At 34.5% G+C, this 22,812-nt stretch overlaps 2 protein-coding genes across 6 annotated transcripts; one reads left to right on the top strand and one right to left on the bottom strand.

Moving 5' to 3' along the window:
- Positions 1 to 3,123: 3,123 nt before the first annotated feature.
- On the top strand, positions 3,124 to 16,484 carry LOC114278737 (F-box/FBD/LRR-repeat protein At1g13570). Of its 5 annotated transcripts, none has more exons than XM_082869251.1 (7): positions 3,124 to 3,254; positions 3,897 to 4,005; positions 4,196 to 4,254; positions 11,005 to 11,285; positions 14,808 to 15,603; positions 15,719 to 15,874; positions 15,966 to 16,484. In XM_082869251.1, exons 5-7 carry the CDS (start codon positions 15,490 to 15,492, stop codon positions 16,164 to 16,166), a joined length of 471 nt encoding a protein of 156 aa, XP_082725377.1. In that variant the 5' UTR covers positions 3,124 to 3,254; positions 3,897 to 4,005; positions 4,196 to 4,254; positions 11,005 to 11,285; positions 14,808 to 15,489; the 3' UTR covers positions 16,167 to 16,484. The 5 variants fall into 5 exon arrangements, with proteins under 5 accessions (XP_082725377.1, XP_082725376.1, XP_082725375.1 ...); XM_082869250.1 differs by having other exon boundaries at positions 10,871 to 11,285; XM_082869249.1 differs by having other exon boundaries at positions 10,628 to 11,285.
- LOC145791536 (uncharacterized) lies at positions 7,746 to 8,754 on the bottom strand. The gene is made up of 2 exons (XM_082871895.1): positions 8,654 to 8,754; positions 7,746 to 8,268 (listed from the first exon to the last, which is right to left on the bottom strand). Exons 1-2 carry the CDS (start codon positions 8,752 to 8,754, stop codon positions 7,746 to 7,748), a joined length of 624 nt encoding a protein of 207 aa, XP_082728021.1.
- Positions 16,485 to 22,812: the final 6,328 nt, after the last annotated feature.

The following is a 22,812-nucleotide window of genomic DNA, read 5'->3' as shown; positions in this document are numbered from 1 at the left end:
ATGATCCAAATTGATATTCACTCAGTTGGTTTTGAGTTTTTAAATTTTTTTTTTTTAGTTTTTAGTTTTTCATATTTTAGTCATTTTTAAAAAAAAATTTAGATGCACATAATATAAATGCATTTAAAAAGTAAAATATCTATGAAAAGTATTTATAAAAAAAAGGGAGATTTACCAATAAATCCCAAAATGTAAACTTATGAACCAATTGGTCCCATTTTTATTCTAGTAAACCGTTTAGTCCTGAAAAATTATAAGAGACGTAATTACCCTTATTTAGACATCACTCATCTCTCTCAGCATTCTCTCTCTCTCACATGGAGACCCAGCCATACACATATCTTCTCTCTCAAGCAGACACAAGACACCATGCACACAAACACCATTAACACACACACCCAGCAGCCACACTCATACACACCATACACACAACACACACACAGCACACACCAAACCCAGCTCTCTCTCCTCTCTCTAAGACACGCCCAGTGCATAACAGACACACACACTGATACACGCACACACACATACTGATGGCTTCAACACACACCCACACACACACACACTGATACACACACACAACGCACACAGTACACACGACATAAACTGAGACATCAACACACATGCATCTACACGCACACACTGATACACGCACACACCCACACTGATACACGCACACACACACACACACACACTAATGGCTTCAACACGCACATACACACACACTGATGGCTTTAACACACACACACACACTGATACACACACACAGCACACACAACGCACACAGTACACACGGCACAGACTGGGACATCAACACACATGCATTAGACTATTCTCGATTTCTCAATCCAATCACTCCTCACATCAGTTCATAAAGTAAATCATCAATCTAAAACTCAAAAAACAATTGCTACAGAAACAATTAATTACACACTGTACCTTGCCATTGGCGCAGCCAAATCCACCGAAATCAGATCGATCGTCATCGTAATGTCTGGCATCGTTCTCTGCATCTTTGAGTGGAAGCTGAACCTGAGCGAGCATGTGGTAATTAGGCTCATTCTCGGATGTGTAAGTCCCCAAAATCATCTTCTGGACCGAGTAGTCCTTCCCCGGCGGCTCTTCCCGCTCGGGAAGCCACTCAACAGTGAGAGAAGGCCATTCAAGAGCATGAGTGATGACTAAATCGTACAAGAACGATGTGTTCTTCTTCCAAATATTGTACTCTTCGTTTACCAGTCTCTCCTCTATCTCTCCTCTCATCTCATCGTCGTCTTTCCCCATTGCTAGGTTTCAGAATCGATGAAGACAATGATAATGACGGTGCCCTAATCGAAACTCGATTTTCTCTCTCTATAATTCGATTTTCTAAGTGTTTACTCTTTTTTGTTGTGTGGAAGGGTTTGGAGGGAACGGAATTTTAGAGAGAGAAAGCGCGGGTGGGTTTGCAGACAGGAGGGGGGGAAGAGTTATAATGTGGGAGATGGTGAAGTGATGGTGAAGTGAGGGATCACACTGATGGCCCCCAACAGAATATGGAAACATAACAATAATTGGTAAAATCGTCCACACAGTTACACTAAATATGGAAAATAGGATCAGCAAGAAACAAACTTCCCCACTGATAGGACTTATCCGAACAAAAGAATAAAATTGGGACTAATTGGTTTAATAGTTTGTGAAATGAGATTTATTGGTAAATTTTCCTAAAAAAAATCGATAAATACAAAAAATGTACTGAAGTTTTTAAATTTTTTTTTATATTTGTGAATTTTTAAAAAGATTGACAAATTTTGTCCTTTTTAAATGTATGTATATTAAATAGATCTAAAAAGTAAAAAATACAAATTGATTAAAATATTTTAAAAAATCACTAAAACTAAAAATATATGGATTGAAAGCTCAAAAATTATTTTTGAAAACAGTTAAACTGATATTATACTCAATTTTATTTCATTATAATCCAATTTGATGAGAATTGTAAACCACCCTAATTTAAATTTGATGAGAATTATAAACCACCATAATTTAAATTTAAATACATAACTGTATACATTTTTTTTTGATACATATAATACTTGAAAAATGTAATTATGTACACTCTTAAAAGAATACATATGCCATACTCATTTGTAAATACACAATAAAAAGTTGCAACATGAACCATAAATTGACATGACATTTTTCTCCACAAAATATATAGCTTATTTTTACTTATCACAAAATCCATAACATAACGATAAAAATTTGTAAGACTATCTCTAACCTTTAATCAAAATTTTATTTGATATGACTTATTTCAATAAATAAACTCAGATTTAAACTTAAATTTACGACTTTAAAAATTCTGAATAAATATTTTAGTTTTATTTAGTTTGGGTAAAAGTTTAAATAAATTTAATTTAATATAAATTTGAGTCGAGAAGGAAAAGTATTTTGGTATAATTTTTACTAAATTTTAAATTTAATATAAAATTGAGTCAAGAATTAAAATGGCTTACCTATATTGCAAAAATTCTGAACTTTTTATCAAATCACACTTCAACTTTGTAATTTGATCTAATTTTCATTTTAGTCCGAATTATTTCAAGTTAAATAGTTTGGTTTCTACACTTTAAGTCTAATTTTAATTTGGTCATTTTGTTCAAGTTAGACATTGAAATTAATGATTTTAAGACATTTGTCAATCTTGTAATGCTATGTTTGGATTATGCATTTGAAAATAGGATGGGAAATGAAGAAAATGATCCAAACATAGACTAAGGTGTACACATATGGAAAATTAACAGAAATATCAAATTGAAGATGGACTTAAAAATGTATAAATCAAATTATTCAAATTAAAACAATAGAAATTTAAAATAAATTTAAGTCAATTTATAGGAGTGAAAAGTGAAAGGTTTTACACTAAGAATATTACTTTACTCCACTCAATTATAAATCCGTATATTTTGATCATTTTAACTATAAAAATATATCACTTTCATTTCTCCCAAACTCCCTCTAACCCATTTTCAAAAAGAGTATATTTATACGGTAATAATTAAATAGATTAATATGTATGAGTTTATAAATAAGTATAATTAAAAGGTGCAAAATGTAATTTACCCTTCTCTTACCCATAAAATCCTATAAATCGGAGACTCCTAAACAAAAAGCCCTAGCCTCATACATAGGGAGACAAGGGTGAAGGAAAAGCAAATTAGTCGCTGCAAAGTAGAGCAGCAGTCATCAAAGATCCGAAGCTTTTTCAGGTTATTTCCAGTCACCAAACCACGATCTCAACAGCAAAAAAAAATCCCCAGACTTAGAACTATTGGGTTAGGGTTCTACAGGAAAAAAGAAAACCCAGTTTTTTTTTTTGTTTTTTTTTTAAGTATTTATTTATTTGGTATCATTTTATAGATTGAGATCCTTTACCGCATGGGCGAATTAAAAGTTTTGCTGGAAATGGATTTTGCTTTATATATATATATATATATATAATCGTAATAATAAAATTAGTCCATGGCTTTACCAATGGAGGGATTACCAATGCTTTTCTACTCCTTATGAGTTAGAAAGTTAATTTCATATCAAAATGTGTTTCATCTCAGGTATACAGAAAAAAAAATATAATTTAGAGATTGATGAAACTTTTTTTTGTATGTTGGTGTTTTCGTGTTAATTCTTCTAGATATTTACCAATGTGTTTTTACTCTTTCCAAGTTAGAAAGGTAATTTCATATAAAAATGCTTTCATGGAAACAAGTAGAGCTGAGATGAATATCCAACAAAAACATAATTTAGAGATCGATGAAAAATTTTTTTGCATGTTGGTGTGTTTGTTTTAATTCTTGATTTGTAATTAGTTGCCTGATAGATTGATGTAACTTGGGGTTCTTGTATATACACAGAGACTAGAGCAATTTGGTCACCTGGCCAAGCCATTCTTCATCACATTGCTTATCATTCCAAAGGATTGAGACTCAATAGGGACAAGAGACATGTCCCCTCAATCTCCGGGTAATTTTTCTATTTCATTGTCATTGTTGGACATGTTTTTCTTCTTATGGATGTACATTCTTTGCTTTGGTTTATCTTGGTCTAGATTAAGGTGTGCTATTTTGTTGGTTCTGAATTGTAAATAGCTTCCAACACTTAAAAACAATAGTAAATGCTTTTATAATTGTTTTTTTCATTTGGAATAATATAGGTTTACTTAGAAGTTGAAAGTTTGGACGGCATGAGTGGAGTCGGAAAAAAGAAACTAAGGTATCCTTTGCATCTCATTATTTTTTTTTTGATCAGCAAAGAAAAGGAACTATATTGATGAAACAGAAAACTATTACATCAATACAAGACATAGGAGGATGAATGCAAAATCATTATAAATCATATGCTAGCACACAATCATGAGTTGGTGAGGAGCCAACCACAAGACAACCTCTCCCACAAACACCTAAAACAACCTCTCCCAATAAAACTAACCAAACCTGATGCAGACCAAACACCCAATACAGCCACACAACAAAAGCATAATGCAATACACAGACCAAAACATGTTAATAGAGCAATACAGATGAAAGCAGCTTTCCATATATAGCTGCAGAGTCCACCACAGAGTTAATACTCCTTTTTACCAGTAGCCCATCTTTACCAAAAACCATACCAAAATTGCCACACAGCTCACCAGCATTCCATATAGCAGCAGCAGTCACCACATAGTAATTACTCCTTTTATAAGTAACCCATCTTCACCAAAACCAACCCAAGCTAGAGACTTACCTAGTAACATAGACAGTTTTATGAAACCTGCAGCAGGAGCCCAGCAGAAACACAAATTAGTTCAGCACAGCAAGACAAACACCCCAACAGTTCAGCACTCCACACTATAGCAGCTCAGGCCAACAGAACAAATCATCCACCTCTCTGTGTTAACAACCACCTAGACTTTGCAGTCGGCTGAGCAAAGCCTTTATCCTCCCAAACAACATCTGATGATTCTAAAATTAGACAGGAAATCCTGGGGGAACAAAGCAGTAGCAGTAGAAGAAATCCAATCCACCAGTAAGACCTCAGTAGTACCTCAGTAGCAGAATTAACACATAAAGGAAGGCAATACAATTAGCAACACCACAACAATACACACTGCATACACTGCCAGTACAACCCAGATCAGTCAATACCCTCAGCAACCAGAGGAGTCCACCCAGATCAGACTATAACCACCACAACCATATCATTTGCCACCTTACACACTTCTTCCTGAAATGGACCTTCTCAATTGCCAAAGATTTATCACAAAATCCTGAATTGTAAAACTATGATCCAAGTAATATGGTCTCAACCATAGTGCAACTGACTTTTGTCACTTCACATAACTCAGCCATATCAGGGACTGAAGCATTAAACACCACATCATTTCTAAGCTTCCACAGGGACCACAACACAACCAGAGGTATGCCCCTCCAAATCTCTCTCTCCTTACTGCTGAGCCTCTCCCCATCCCACCATAGAAGTAACCCTTAAACAGTTCCAGGGTCAACAGTTCCAGGTAAGGCCCCTTGAACATCCCACCAATTCAACATTTCAGACCACACAGATGACGCAAAAAGGCAGGACACCATGACATGGTTCACAGTTTCAATCTCAGCTTTGCAGAAAACACAAAGTTGATACATTACTTTGAAGCACACCAATTCTATGAAGAAAAGCTGATGTCTTTAATCTGCTCTGCCATGCAAGCCATCCCGGAAATCGGACTTTGGGAGGCAAGTATTTAACCCACACTAGTTTACAAATACTCAAGTGAGGACTTGCATTAGCAGAAACCCCATTATACAGAGAGAACACTGAGAATACCTCTGTTGCTGCTGCTAGCCACACTGGTCTATCAACCTGATTGACCACCAAAGCAGGTGCAGCACCTAGGAGATTCTTAAGCCTTGTGACCTCACACTCTTCCCAACCATAGAGCCTTCTTCTAAAATTAAACACCCAATCCCCTGCACTTTCCTTTCTCTCATATATTGTCCTTAGCGAAACCTCCTTATCCAAGGTTAAAGAGAATAAACCACAATATTCCTCTCTGAAGCAGGTGGCATGACACCATTTATCTAATCAAAACCTTACTCTGCTCCTATCCCCAACCTTTAACTGCCAATTATTCATGTAGAACTGTAGAAGTGGGTTATCAGATATAGCAATATTGATTATTCCTTTCCATACACTAGAAACACTAGGCCTTGTGCAGGAAGTGGGCACCCAATCACTGAAGTCCACCTTATACTTGCTACAAATAACCTTCCTCCACAGTGCATCTTTTTCATACCCAAACCTCCACCACCATTTGATTAGCAGACATTCATTCATCATTTTTACTTTTTTTAGCCATAGTCCCCCTTGATCCACACTTTTTGAGAAGTCGGCCCATTTGACCAAGTGTATCTCCCCCCCCCCCCCCCCCCCCCCCCAAAAGGAATGAAACCTGCAGCCTGTCAATCACTTTAGCTACCCCTTGAGATAATCTAAACAAGGATAGATAATATACCGGCATCAATGCAGCTACAGATTTGATTAAAGTTAACCTCCTAGCATAGGATAAAAGCTTTCTTTTCCAGCTAGTTAGCCTGCTACGAATCTTGTCCAATACTAGTTTCCAAGGTTGCTTTCTATTAGGATTAGCCCCAAGGGGCAAACCTAAATATTGCATTGGCAGCTTCTTGATCTTGCAATTCAAAATAGATGTAAATGTAGCTAGAGATTCATCTGAAACACCCGCTCCACAAACCTGACTCTTATGATAATTAATCCTCAGGCCCGACAACACCTCAAAACACCTCAAGATCCTCTTCAAGCTTCTGACCACCTCCTCTTCAGCCTCACAAAACAGGATAGAATCATCCGCAAATTGTAGGTGAGACAGCATCACATCATCTGCACCAATTTGCACCCCTTTAATAATTCCCATCTGGTATGCTCTTGTCAGTAACATATTGAGACCTTCAGCAACCAAGTTGAACAGGAAGGGGGACAGTGGGTCACCTTGTCGAAGACCCCTTTGAGGACTAAACTCTTCAGTTGGAGATCCATTTACAAGTACTGAAATTCTAGCTGTGGTAACACACTCCATAATCCATTTAACCCATCTTAACCCAAAACCAAACTTCAGAAGCATAGAATATAGAAACCCCCAGTTTACTGAATCGTACACCTTCTCAAAATCAAGTTTAATGATCACACCCTTCCTCTTGGATTTCTTCCACCCATCTACCACTTCATTGGCAATCAAAACCCCATCTAATATGTTCCTCCCTCCTATAAAGGCTGATTGGGTCTCACTAATGATGCAGGGTAGCACTTCTTTTAATCTTCGACCTTGTATACTGATCCTACTAAACTAATTGGCCTATAATCTGTTAAGCCCACAGGGTTTTCTTTTTTAGGGACAAGAGTAATAAAGGAGTTATTCAAACCCTTCACCAATCTGCCATTCCTATAAAATTCCTTCATAAAATTGAGAACTTCCCCTTTCATCACCTTCCATAATTTTTGAAAGTATAACATGTTGAAACCATCTGGGCCAGAAGCCTTGTTTCGATCACACTCCTTCATTGCTGCCAGGATTTCTGACTCTGAGAACACAGCTTCCAACACTTCAAAATATGGACTGCTACTCACTGATTTGAATAGGCCCCCTAATTTAGGTCTTGACACCCACTCCTCAGAATACTGCCTCTTGAAGTGTTCAAAAATTGCATACTTCACATGACAGGATCCTCAAGCACTGAACCACCAAAGACAATGGATGTTATCTCATTTCTACATTGTCTACCCTTGGCCATCACATGGAAAAATCTGGTATTTCGGTCCCCTTTCAAATTCCAATTCAATCTAGATTTTTGTAACCACGTCCACTCCAACATTCTATGAAGTCTCCATACCTCTTCACTAGCTGCTCTTCTTCTAGCTTTCTCATGCTGATCCAACTCTGTACTCTCTGCTTGAAGATCGAAGTTATGAACTTTCTCCTCTACTACTTTCAATTTATTAGGTACAGACCCATGCACCTCCTTATTCCATTGCCGAAGTGCTAATTTTAGATCCTTCAATTTTTTCTGTAATATGAATCTAGCCCAACCATTAGTCACCGACTCCATCCAAACTTTAACCACAAAGGAGGAGAAATTTGGATGTAGACACCAAGCATTTAGAAACCAGAACGACTTTGGGCCCCAATCTCTTTCATCTTCCATCAAGAGTAGTGGACTGTGATCTGAGATGAGCCTAGGTAATCCCCATAATTTTAATTGAAAACCCTAACCATCTTGGATCCACCAACACCCTATCTATCCTACTCCATTTGACCCCTTCCCTGGAATTACACCATGTGTATTTTCTTCCTAATAAAGGTAGGTCTTGTACTTCACTACTCTCAATGAACTCATTAAGCTCAGTCATACCCCTCTCTCTTCTGGAACAACCTTTCCCCTCACCAATATGTCTAATTTCATTAAAATCCCCTCATAGACACCATGGTTTAGGAAAACCTTGTTTCAGATTAAGCAAACTAACCCAAAGCTTTCTTCTACCACCCACATCATTCGGTGCATAGATATTTAGTAAAACACACTCAAAAGAATTAAACATTGTACCTAATAAGAATATGAACCTTCTACTACTGCAGCAAGCACCAAGTTGAAATACCTCAGGGTCCCATATGCATAACAATCCTCCAGCTGTACCTTCAGAATCCACTGACATGAACTCCATTCTAGTCCTCACCTACATTTCTCTTACTTCTCTTTCTATAATAGCAGCTTTCTTTGTTTCTTGAATCCACACTATATCTATATTTCGGGCTTTCACCAACTTCCGTATCTTTCCCCTCTTCTTTGCATCTCATTATGTTGTGTGTTTTACTTATTCAATTGTTTTTTATTTTATTTTATTTTTATTTAGTGTTTATTTTTTGTTTTAATTTTTCAATCAACAGCTTATGTACTCTTGTAATAATTTTTCATATTTTACTTGGTGATTTGATGAAACATTTTTCTTGGGGATAATTAAAAATACTTTTAATTGATTGTTTAACTCATGTATTGTTCGGTTGATATTTCATTATTCAATAATTCCTCATCCACCGAAAAAGGTTGGAGTAACATTTTTTGTATTTTATCTTTTAATTTTCAATCTCTTACCTAAATAGTTCCACCTTTTGACTACTGTCTTAAACTATGAAGCACGGATACTCCAAAATGGCCCCCGTATGCGTATCGGCTACGTATCGGATACGGATACGCGTCCGATATGGCGGGATACGTATCGGATACGGCAAATAAGTATCCAATTTTTTTTTTAATTTTTTAAATTTCGGATACGTTTGGGATACGCTCGGATACTTTAGGGATATGCTCGGATACTTTCGGGATACGGCGGGGCGAAAAAATAATTTAAAAAACTTATAATGGGGTCAAATTGTAAAATAACAAAAGTTATGTAAAATAAAACAAAAAAAAAACAACCAACCAAGCCCTAGCAGCAGCAGCAGCAGCAAAGGAGGAGGAACAGCAGCATCGTCTCTCTGGACAGTAGCGTCGTCAATCAGGTTCGCGAACAGCAGCGTCATCGTCGTCGATCAGGTTCGTCCCTCTCTCTCTCCCTTTCGCTTCCTCTCTCTTTCCCTCTCGCTCGATCTCACTATCTCTCTCTCCCACTCCCTCTCGCTCTCGCTCGATCTCTCTGGACTGATAGACTCGATCTCACTCACTCTCTCTTTCGCTCTCGCTCGATCTCTCCCTCTTCCTCTTTCGTCTCGTCTTGCTCTCCTCTCTCTTTCTTTTGATCTCTTGTTGGCTGTTGCTGTTTTTATAATACACAATTTTTTCTTTTTTCTTTCTTTTTTTATTTTTTTATTTTTAAAATATACTCTTTATTCTTTAAGATCTATAATATGAAATCAATATTAAATTTGAGATTATAGGGGAAATTTTTTTCTCAATTTCTCTAGTAAAATTTACAGATTCTGAAATGAAAACGAAGAAATTTCATGTTTTCACATTGGCCCCATTTGATATCATTTATATGTTAGCTTTTATACTTATAAAATTTTAGATTATTAGTTTAAAAGAATTAAAATAAGTTGTAAATGTGTTTAGTTATGAAAAAAGTTGAACCTATTTGGCTAAATAAATTGTCACATTTTTTTTTTTTTGCAAAAAATATCATTATGGTTTGTAAATTAATTACTGTGCTAAATATTAGATTTTTTTTTGTGCTAAATAAAACAATTTTAGATTGTTAGTTTAAAAGAACTAAAAATTGTTTGAGTTTTATTTTTATGTATGTTACATTACTAAAAATTGTAAAAATAATATTTTTTACGAACTTATCCCCGCCGTATCCGTATCCGTATCCTAGGTTTTCAAATTTTGTCGTATTACCGTATCCATATCGTATCGTACCCGTATTCCGTATCCGTATTCGTGCTTCCTAGGTCTTAAATAATCTGGCCGAAGTTCTACAATTGAGAACAAAGTTAGATTTACATTTAAAAATAAATAAATAAAAACTAAAATGGTACTTCTTTCGAATCCTTTGATGATTCTAATGCATATTTTTTATCTTTGATTCTTGCTATTGCCAGAACAAGAGAATTCACTTTCTCCCATGTTGCATGCCATGCTATATTTATAGCTTGGCTTACATTGCTGATTGGCTTCATTCAAATCGAGTATCAAAACAGATATGACTCTGTTCCAAACTCACTCGAAGAACATGGGGATTTTTCTGATAGCAATATGCATTTATGGCTTGGCAACTTTGTTCCAGTTGGCTCAGCTTTGTTTGAACTATTCTCGATTCTTTAGTCATCTTGTTCTGATCTCAGGGCTTCTTTCTGCAATGTACCTTGTCTTCGTCTTCATCCCAAATCGGCTCCATTGGCTTCACTACATGATTTGGCTCGTTTTCTGTCATTGTCGTGGGTCTAGTGACATGGGACTTGATTTTTCATCATCTCAGGCAATGGCTTTACAAAAAAATTACAACCGCAATGCTCAATTTGTTTACAAGCTTGGAGGGACTAGGACTGGAATTGGATCAGGGACTAGGACTGGAATTGGATCAGGAATTTGGACATATGGAGGTGTAGTATTCTCGATTGATCATCATAATGATATGAATACCACTCAAGAAATGCCTTGAGTTTTCATGTTGATCTTCATGTACGCGTTTCTCTCACCTTGTTGGCAAGTGACATATACATTAGAGTGACTTTAATATGGTGTGAGCTCTAATTTTAAGTAAGTCCTGAATTCAAAGTTTTGTTTTTTCTCTAATTGTAGATTCTGTTGTGTTTGTCTACACTGACTGTCAATTGATTTTTAATTAGAATTCTATCTGAATTAAGTAGTAACTGTGGTTATAGTTGTTGCACAAATTCAAACATGGAACACAAGACAGATGAGTGCTTCTCAGTAAAGAGCAATGAGAGCGAACACCATTGTTTCAGAGTTATATATGGCCATCTTATCATCTGTTCTATATTGCTACTAGAGTAAGAATTTAATTTTAAAATAATTTAATAAGAATAAAGAAAGAAAAAGGTGAAAAGAGAGATTTTTTATGAAAACATTTCTTTGTCCAATAAAGGTTGTGGTTCTATGGCTAATTCCAATCCCAATTTGCTACCTTTAATTGTATTTGCCCATTCTATTTTTTTTTTTTTTTTTTTTCAAATTTTCAATCTCTTAGCTAAATTATTCAAGCTTTCAACTAAACTTTTAAATGATTTGGCCAAAATTTTACAGAATTTGAGTACAATAATTGGAAGTTTGTAAAAACAACCATGTTTATCTACAAGTTTATTTTTATGCAGATTAAAATTATATTTGGATCTTGGACTTGAGAAGAAAAAGAAAAAGAAAAAGGAAAATTTACAATTTAGTGGTTAATTCAGAAAATAATTACACATATATAGAGAAGTTTATAATTTTAATTATTAATATTTATAAAATTTATCTAATGAATAATTAATCAAAAAAATTAACTCTAACAAACTCGCTAGTACAATCGCCATTTTTAAGGAGATTCTATAGTAACTTGCCAAATGTAGCAAGTCGTTGCATGTATGCCTAAATAGGGCAAATTACACTTCATTGCCCTATGTCTCTTTACCCTAACCAAAAATTTGGACCACTTAACCCCTTTCATCTACGAAATTTTTCAATCAGTGGAGTGCATGTGAGAATTGTCATTTTCATCTACAAACCTCAATGCCATTCCTTCATTGTTGACTATGAGAGGTTAATTAGCTCCATTGTATTCTCTCTCTCTCTGTTTTTGTGTGTTTGATCTAGTTTTTGGGTACAATTTTTAAGGGTGTTGTTTGTCAAGTTCAAATTAATGTGAATTGTTTTGGTTCTTTAAAGTTCAATGTTGATGCAAAAAAGACACTTGAGATGGATCCAAATGGGACTTCAAAGAAAGATACATGAATCTAAATTGTGTGCCCACCAAGAATAGTCATCTTCAATCTTTGTTCTAAGTTGTAACATACAGATCTTTTGAGGTGGCCCAAGTCTATCTAAAGTCATGTTTGTCTAAGAAAAAAAAATAAACTTGGAACATTGAAGTCCTTGATTGTAATTTGCTTATAGAAATTGTGAACTACCCTGAATTTGTAAATTTTTTGTGCTGTTTATTTATAATTGGGCAAACTTCACTTTACTCCCTGTGATTTGGGTCGGGTGCGGATTACCCCATTGACATTCGGAAATCACCACATAACCCCCATATGGTTTGTGGATTAAAACGCACACTAACTTCTCTTAACAGAAGTTGTAAATTGACAATTATACCCTCATTCATCTTCTCTCTCTATTTCATCTTCATCTTACATACAGTTCACCCAGTTGACATAAACTTCACTTCATCGTCTTTCATATAGTTAACAGAAGTTGTACATATACTTCATCATCTTTCATCTTCACAAACCATTAAAACTTATTGAAACAGAATGACACAAATATATATATATATATATGGATAAAATTCAAAATATATATATATATACGTACAACAAATGCAAAATATATATGGATAAAATTCAAAAAATATATATACATACAGTAGATGCAAAAACAAAATCAATTTTTTTTTTTATAAAACATAACATATATATAGATTATATAATCAATTTTTTTTTTTGATGAATTGAAATTAGCTTTGATATATATATAGATTATATAATTTGCATAAACATATATACATATTATATATATAGCTATACATTTTCTCTTCCAAAGTTTCAAGCACCAGCATTTATTGACTTTCGTTGCATATAATCTGTAATTTGGACGGTGGCTTGCGGCGATGCCTCTGGATTGGGGTTGTCTGAAGCTGCTGGGGGTGGTCAACTGTGGAGGTTACGGTGGAGTTGACCGAAGAGTGGCTCTGGATTGGGGTTGACTAGAGAGTGGCGTTGGAATGGGATTGACCGGAGTTAGGTAGTAAGAAGCTCAAAAAATTTTGGTAGTACAAAGATCATACCATATTCAGTAAGATCAAACCATCATTTATCTTTTTTTTTTTTTTTTTTTTTCTTGGGAAGAGGTTTACAGATCTGATGGCATTGTTTATAAATTTGAAGATGTGACACGGGCATTTTCGTCTTAAAAATAGTGTTACTCTCCTTGCAAGCTTGTGACTCTCACAATGTGTTATCTTTAACGGAAAAGCTAATTGTGCGTTTTAGTTCACAAACCACATGAGGGTTATGTGGTGATTTTTGAATGTCAGGAGGAAGTCCGCACCCGGCCCAAACCACAGGGGTAAAGTGAAGTTTGCACTTTATGATTTGTGAATTTGTAATTTTTGTAATGTTTATTTATAATTTTTGACTCCACGTTATGGCCAATAGATCTTGTCATTTTAGTGAATGATGAGATTTTTGTTAGCCATTGTGACTGAAGAGTTTAGAACTTGCATCTTACTTTTTGTCTTCAAATTATTTTGTTCTTATATATTTTTGGTTGATCATGTCTTGAAATCTTCATCCATGTCAAGCAAGGTTGTAGAGAGAGAGAGAGAGAGAGAGAGAGAGAGAGAGAGAGAGTTTGGAGGGAAAGTTAATAGGTGCTAGAAATTGGAGGCAAATAATTAGAAGGGGGTGTATTGTTTTATAAAGGATGACAAGGGTATTTTGGGCATTTGCATGTTTATTGTGGCTGATGTCACTGTTTTTGTTACTTTATTAACGTCCTAATAGCAGGGGGAATCTGTGTACTATTTTCAAAAGTAGGAGAGGTCAATGTTATTTTTGAAACTATAGGGGAGGTCCCTGTAATTAAGGTAAATCTCAAGGGAGGTTAATGTAATTTACCCAAATATATATTTACATACATATATTATGAAAATGTTCAAACATTATTTTGTAGGCAACGACACTCCGACAATTGTTTTTTCCTCTCAAAAATGACTCCATCAATTGTTTTCTACTTATTCTAGTTACTATCCCACAGACTACACACTATCAACCAATGGTGTGCTTATAGCAGCTAAATTCTTGATTCTTGTCCACAAGTTGTGTGCATTTGTTCCATCCAACTGTTACTGATTAGATTAATTTTTAGTTGTGTTATTTGGAAAAAATTTCTCTGGAGGTTCACTTTTTTCTTTCCATGATTGCAAATTTGGGTTAATAGAATGTTGTAACAGGAGATATGGTAATGAGTTATTCCTTATTGCTCTTTTATTTTGTACCAAGAAATGCAATAAAAACACTAATTTGGGAACTTGGTACTTTGATTTGGTTACGCTTGCAGATTGTCAAACAAGAAGAAAAACACGAAGGAAATGCATGGATCAACTTCAGACATAATCAGTAATCTTCCAGAAAGTATAAAAGCAACAATCTTAGTGTGTTTGCCAATACAAGATGTGGTGAGGACTAGTGTTTTGTCAACGAAATGGAGGTATATCTGGACAAAACTTTCCCGACTTGGATTTGATGATAACTTCTACTGAGAATCAACCAAAAAAACCAAGATTGAAGTTATGATGACTATTTATCAAGTTCTGTTACTTCATCGTGAACCAATACCCAAGTTCATACTCAATTTATCTAGACTGGAAAGTTGGCCGTAGATGGAATTCACCCTTCTCATTCACAAGGGTGACCGTTATAAGTTGTCGTCATCATTATTTTCATGTGAACAACTTAGGTATTTGAGTCTTCGTTTTTGTGTATTTAAATCTCCACCTTAATTTAAAGGATTTAGCTGGCTCCTTAAGCTGGTGCTTTACAGAGTTGTTGTTGCTTCTGACACACTTTCAAGTATAATCTCCAGTTGCCCACTACTTGAGAAACTGTCACTTAAAAGGTCCTTCAGTTCAGATTGCCTTGAAATTAACGCTCCCAATCTTAGGTTCTTAGTCTATGAAATCTGTGGCACTTCTATTTGTTTAAAACATGCCGCTCGACTTGCAAGGGTTTCAATTTGTTTTATGGGGATCATTAATGTGGAAGGAATTATGCATGCAGAAACTTCCAAATTGGTCACGCTTTTTGGTAGTCTACCTGTCATTGAGTTTCTGCTATTGGAGTATCGTACTATTCGGGTAAGATTAGCTTAGTAAACCACTTCTTTTTTTCCTTTTTTGTTGTTGCTTGGCAGGATGTTATAAGTAAGTCAACACATGTTTCTTTGATTTTTTTTTCTTCTTTTCCTTCTAGTACATGTCTGCAGGTGGCGTACCAAAGAGGCTTCCAACTACTTTGAACAACCTTAAAACTCTCAAGTTGTTTATTTGTTTTGAGGAAGTAAATGAGATCTCAGTTATTCTTTGTTTAATTAGAAGCTCTCCAAACTTGGAGAAAATTACAATTATGGTAAGAAACAACAGATATTTTTATTTCTTATGTTTATAATGTATATTTTGAATCTTTAGGCTGAGACACAATTCCATTTTCTTCTTTCCAGGTACGAAGGTCTGAAACTGCTGATGTTATTGATCATGTTCTACAACTTCTAGAAATGCAAGACTGGTCAGATGTCTCTTTAAATCAACTTCAAGTAGTGGAGTTGAGCAATCTATCTGGCACACAGTCTGAATTGAAGTTTATTGAGCTTCTATTAGCCATATCGGCGGTACTGGAGACAATAAACAGAGAAGGTTGCTGACAAAGGACTGAGAATTTTGAAAGAGGTGACACGATTTCCACGCTGGTCACCTCAAGCAGAAATCAAATTTGAATATAAAGATAAAGATCAAGTTTAGCAAATGGTTTGTGTCCTTTTTGGCCATCTTTGGTTTGAGTGGGACAGAGATGATCTTTTCTATGTTTATTGTCTGATAGGTCCATATTTAAAAATTAAAACTGCTAAGACATTTACTGAGGGAAAATGGAACGTCTTGAGGGCAAAAAATTGCTGTCCTTTTAGGAAAATAAAACTTCTTCAACAATTTAAATTATATGAAATTTGGTTGAAATTTGGCAATGATGTTTGTGATTGTGAATTTAAGTGCCATTTTTAACTTTATATCAAGTTTACATTCCCTATTCCTTATTTCAGGTAATCAATTAGGCAGGAACTTGGCATTGAGATGTACACACTTTACAGAGTTTATTCTCCTCTTAGGGCATGCTTCATTGGAATGATTAAAGCATGTGATTGGAATGATTAATTCGTGGTTTCAATTATTCTATGTTTGTTTTGATATTTTGGTTTAGGATTATTAATCCAATAAATAATTAATTCAACAAATTTGTAGGATTATTAGTAATGGGGTAGGGGTGAGATAGTGAATATCACACTAATTTGATAGGATTATTAATATATCACTATTAATCTTGTGAATCAAATATGATCTTAAAGTACTCTTAGGTTTTGTTAAGTTTTATTTATTTTGACAAAAAATGTTTTTACATAATTTTTTCCAGAAATTATTTTTGGAAGGAGGTGGGTTGGAGGCAGTGGCTGTGGTGGGTTGTGTTGGTGGCATTAGTAAGAGTTTAGTTTAGAAAAATGTCTTTCATATTCTCCAGAGTGGAAAATGTTTTCATCTAATTATATGCTTGTTTTTTGTTTCCCCCCACCCCCTTTGACTCCCTCTCTCTCTCAGTGGTTACCTTTTTTTTTTTTTCTTTTTTTTTCTTGTTCCTCCAATCACTCCTTGCCACGTGGCAAAGGGGGGTGAGGGGGTGACCCCCAAAAGGGGGTCCCAAGTATTATTATCTATGCACAATATATATCTATATATTTATGTTTTTTTTTTAATCCAAACGAACGCAATTTTAGTTGTTATAACTTTCTATTTGTTAGGATTATATATGTTCCCCTGTTTTTAAAGCTTATGGTACTTGACAACTTTGGCATGGTTTGGTTTGCCATGAATCATGTGGAAAGTTTATGATGATGACTGACTGAAAAAACACAATTTTGGCAGTGCCATAGTTGAAGTGTTAGATTTACTTACATTTGAATCACATCTTGGGTTGAACACTTCCCGCAAATCCTTCTCACTTTTTAAGCAAAAAATACATAGAAAATGACTTTTTGCATAAGTTTTTGTTGTCGCAAATAATTTTTGATGTTGGCGAGACAAATGATCGCAAAAAAAGGCAACCAATGCAAATCACTATTAGAAAAAGAGTTTTATTCTTTCTACTTTTTTGTGTCTTCCCTTTTGCTATCACAATTTTTTTTTTTTTTGGCATAAGTGGGACAAATGATCTCCCCCAAAAATACTATTCCTGATGGCCAAATAAGTGGGGAAAAAAAAAAATACAACTATTTAGAGTTTAAAAAATTTCATTGAAAAACATTAATCTTGTTTGGTTTTAGTTTTCAGAAAATTCTATTTTTTTATTTTTCGTATTTTAATGTTTTCAATAATTTTTTTTAATATTTTAGGTAATTTTTTTTTTTAATTTTTAGACACACCTAACATAAATACACTTAAAAAGCATAATATTTGTGAATTTTTTTTTAAAAAAATACACTAAATACCAAAAAATATATTTTAAAAAAATACAAAAATTTAGTACATTTGTCCTATTTTTGTGTATTTATTAATTTTTTAAATTATTTTTTCACAAATATTTTACTATTTAGATACATTTAAATAAGGTACATCTAAAAAAATTAAAAAATTACTTAAAATTTAAAAAATATTCACTAAAAAAACAAAAAACAAAAAACAACTCAATTTTCAAAAAACTGAATTTAAGAAACTAAAACTAAACACACTGATTTGTGTTCCTCACTCGATTGAGCATAGCACCTTTTTGGTTCGATGTTTCCCGAACTCAAGTGCTCTTTGACTGGTAATCAATTCAAGTAGAAGAATTCCAAATCGGAAAACGTATGTTTTCTCTAACAATTGGCTTGTCTAGAGGCAATCTGGAGCCATGGTAACGTGATTCAAATCTAAGCAATTCAAACAATTGCGATAAGCTTGGGTTACAAATCCAACTCCGGCTAATTTAGACAAACTCTCAACCTGTCCAAACTTTCCAAAAACTTAAAAAAGTAAAAAAAAAAAAGTGGGGTTAAGAGCCTTGTCCCAATTTCCAGTTCACACGTCTCTATTTGTTTGATTCTTTTCGTATTGCCACGTATCCATGCAATATAAAAAGGAAAACCCTTTCTACGCATCTCTTTCTCTCCCATTTTCCTCAACCAATTTCCTCTGCCTCCTCGGCCATAGTACCCCTCTCTCTTTCTCTCTCTGTGTTTCAAAATCTGTATCATCCTCGAATTTTGATACTTTTGAAGTCTGTAAATTTTTAGCATTTGGAATTTGGTAACAGGGATTGGAAGAAGAAATAGAAGCGACCATGATACGATGAGATTGACAGAGACCACCACCACCCAAGTAAAGATTTCTTCTTTGATCTTTCATTTCACGTTATCACTTTAATTATTTATTTTAATTTTTTACTTTTAATTTTTGAAATCTATCCTTGTTTTGTTTTGTTTTATTTTATTTTGATTTGGTTTGGTTTCTTTGATGTTTCTTTAATTCTATACTATAAGGAATTTATTTCAACTTACTCAAATAGTTGATACCATTTTATTTATTTATTTATTTTTAGGTTACCATAAATATGCATTTCATATTGATTTGATGGTGTATTTTTTAATCTCTAACATTCAAATTCCTACATTAAGTACATCAGACAACTCATCTATGTTTTTTAGCTAAATTAGAAAATAATTAATCAAAAAAATTAACTCTAACAAACTCGCTAGTACAATCGCTATTTTAAGGAGTTTATATAGTACTCACCAAATGTAGTGAGTTGTTGCATGTATGCCCAAATATAGGGTAAATTGCACCTAATGGCCCTGTGTCTCTTTACCTTAACTAAAATTTGCAACTAAAATTTTCAATCAATGGAGTGCATGTGAGAATTGTGTCATTTTTACATAGTACTCATTTGCACTCTGCATCTCATGATAGTTCACTAAAGCTTCATTTCATTTCAAGTACGTCAAAATTTGTTAAACGATTCAAGATAACTCTCCTACCATATTGTTAATGATCATTACTAATGGTGCAAAATAGAATCCATGGATTAAAGAATGAACATTCCCTATTAGGGACATGCCATAATATGCACTTGCACATCGGAAGGACAAAAATCAATTTTTTCCCGAATTTGCTCATCAATTATGCCAATGAAGAGTTGTGGACCCAATGGTCAAGAAAAGTAATATGATCACTGTAAATGGAAATGTTAGAGGGAGGAGAAGACCTAAATTCATATAAGATATGGTAGAAAAAATGATATATATTTATTTTATTTAACTGAGCGTATAACCCTTCCTAGAGTGAAATTACATAAAATATTCATATGGATCCCACTTGATTTAGACACAAGGTTTAGTTTGGTTTGCTCACAGATTTCGTGAAGAGAATTGACTCGTGTTACATCGATCCTCTATCGGATTCATCTAATTTTCGTGTCCAAGGACATTATGACTATTATAGTTATAATATCTATTATTAATAGTTAATGCAATAAAGAATCAACTTGTTGGCAGGTCATATTTTTTTGTTTAAATCTAACAGTCCTCCTACCTCTTGATTTAAACCCAAAAGTCATGCCTCTCTAGTTTAAACTCGAGTCACATCTCTCTCTCTCTTAATTCATTTAACTAAAATATATATTTGCATACATATATTATGAAAATGTTCAAACATTATTTTGTAGGCAACGACACTCTGACAATTGTTTTTCCCTCTCAAAAATGACTCCATCAATTGTTTTCTACTTCTTATTCTAGTTACTATCTCACAGACTCCACACTATCAACCGATGGTGTGCTTATAGCAGCTAAATTCCTAATTCTTGTCTACAAGTTGTGTGCATTTGTTCCATCCAACTGTTACTGATTAGATTAATTTTTAGGAGGTGTATTATTCGGAAAAAATTTCTCTAGAGGTTCTCTTTTTTCTTTCCATAACTGCAAATTTGGGTTAATAGAATGTTGTAATAGGAGATGTATTAATGAGTTATTCCTTATTGCTCTTAAATTTTGTGCCAGGAAATGCAATAAAAACACTACCTTGGAGAGCTTGGTACTTATTTTGATTTGGTTAAGCTTGCTGATTGTCAGAACAGTTACAAAAATGGAGCGAAACAAGAAGGAAATGTGTGGATCAACTTTAGACATAATCAATAATCTTCCACAAAGTGTAAAAGAAACAATCTTAGTGGTTTGCCAATACAGGATGCGGTGAGGACTAGTGTTTTGTCAAAGAAATTGAGGTATATCTGGACAAAACTTCCCCGACTTGTATTTGATGATAACTTCTACAGAGAATCAACCAGAAAAACCAAGCCTGAAGGTATGATGACTATTTATCAAGTTCTGTTACTTCATCATGGACCAATACACAAGTTCATACTCAATTTATCTAGACTGGAAAGTTGCTCGGAGATCAATCAGTTGATACTTTTCCTTTTCACACAATGGTATCCAGGAATTCTCCCTTCTGATTCGGAAGGGTGACCCTTATAAATTGCTGTCATCATTATTTTCATGTGAACAACTTAGGCATTTGAGGCTTCGTTCTTGTGTATTTAAATCTCCACCTAAAGTTAAAGGATTTAGCAAGCTCCTTAAACTGGTGCTTTACGAAGTTGTTGTTACTGCTAACATACTTTCAAGTTTAATCTCCAGTTGCCCACTACTTGAGAAACTGTCACTTAAAAGATCCGGCAGTTTAGATTGCCTTGAAATTAACGCTCCTAATCTTGGATTCTTATGCTGTGAAATCCATGCCTGTTCTATTTGTTTAAAAAATACCGCTCGACTTGAAAGGGTTTTTATTTGTTTAAAGGACTTCATGAATGTGGATGTAATTACGCAGGTAGAAACTTCCAAATTGGTCACACTTTTTGGTAGTTTACCTGTCATTGAGTTTCTGCAATTGGAGTATGATACTGTTCGGGTAAGATTAGCTTAGTAAACCACTTCTTTTTTTCTTTTTTTGTTGTTGTTTGGCAGGATGTTATAAGTAAGTTAACATATGTTTCTTTGATCTTTTTTTTTCTTCTTCTTTTGTTTCTAGTACATGTCTGCAGGTGGTGTACCAAAGAGGCTTCCAACTACTTTGAACAATCTTAAAACTCTTAAGTTGTTTTTTATTTGTTTTGAAGAAGTAAATGAGATCTCAGTTATTCTTTGTTTAATTAGAAGCTCTCCAAACTTGGAAAAAATTACAATTGTGGTAAGCAACAACATATATTAGTAGTTAATCTAGTTTTGAGCTCCAAGAAGGATTTCTCATGAGACTCACTCCAAAAAAACTTTATCCCTTTTCGGGTTAACTTAGTTAGTGGGAATGCTAGGGCTGAGAAGTCTTTTACAAACTATCAATAATGCCTGGCAAGATCCAAAAAGCTACAAATCTCCAAGGCATTCTTAGGTTGCTCCTAATTCTACACGGCCTCAATTTTCGAGGAGTCAATAGTAACCCCAACCCCAAAAATGACATGACCCAAAAATTTCAACTCAGAAAGCTACATTTCTCATATTTAGCATATAAATGGTGCTTTCTAAGTAATTGTAAGATAATACGGAGGTGCTCCTCATGCACTTCCTCGGAAGGTGAATATATAATAATGTCGTCTACGAAAACCACTACAAATTTGTTGAGATACTCTCAAAAGACTCGATTCATCAAGTCCATAAAGGTGGCAGGGGCATTGATCAAATCAAAAGGCATTACAAGGAACTCATAATGGCCATATCGAGTACGAAAGACCGTTTTTGGTATATCCCCTCCTTCACTTGCAATTGATGATAGCCCGACCTTAGATCTATCTTAGAGAAACAATGGGAACCCTTGAGTTGATCGAAAAGGTCATCTATTCTAGGTAACGGGTATTTGTTCTTAACCATGACCCTATTCAACTTGCCCTAGTCGATACACAACTGCAACGAACTATCATTTTTCTTGGCGAAGAGAATCAGTACTCCCAATGGCGAGGTACTAGGGCATATAAAGCCCTTGTCTAATAATCCTGTAACTGCTCCATTAAGACGAGCAATTCTACCCGTGAAAATCTATAGGGTCACATGGAGATAGGTGTCGTGCCATACACCAAGTCTATAAAGAACTTGACCTCACACTTTAATTCACATGGAGATAACTATTTTCATTCCTGAATAAAATATGTATTGACTTATGAGCCTTAAGTTGAATTAAAGTGTTTATTGAAGGTGGAAATTATATAGTTCAATAAGTGCATGGTCGAGATGATGTAACATTTTAAGATGGGATAACATTGGTTTGAGTCACGTAGAAGAT

This window comes from Camellia sinensis, chromosome 5 (assembly GCF_055761805.1).
Source record: "Camellia sinensis isolate YWXY chromosome 5, ASM5576180v1, whole genome shotgun sequence".
Taxonomy (NCBI): domain Eukaryota; kingdom Viridiplantae; phylum Streptophyta; class Magnoliopsida; order Ericales; family Theaceae; genus Camellia; species Camellia sinensis.
The sequence above is the reverse complement of the archived record's forward strand: the minus strand, read 5'-3'. Positions and strand labels throughout refer to the sequence as shown.

Coding starts and splice junctions, on each gene's coding strand:
- LOC145791536 (XM_082871895.1), bottom strand. CDS start 8,754: ATGGAGTTCATGTCAGTGGATTCTGAAGGTACAGCTGGAGGATTGTTA. Junction 8,269..8,653: donor GCTTGCTGCAGTAGTAGAAG/GTTCATATTCTT, acceptor GGGATTACCTAG/GCTCATCTCAGATCACAGTC.
- LOC114278737 (XM_028220886.2), top strand. CDS start 15,490: ATGGGGATCATTAATGTGGAAGGAATTATGCATGCAGAAACTTCCAAA. Junction 15,604..15,718: donor TGGAGTATCGTACTATTCGG/GTAAGATTAGCT, acceptor TTTTCCTTCTAG/TACATGTCTGCAGGTGGCGT. Junction 15,875..15,965: donor TGGAGAAAATTACAATTATG/GTAAGAAACAAC, acceptor TCTTCTTTCCAG/GTACGAAGGTCTGAAACTGC.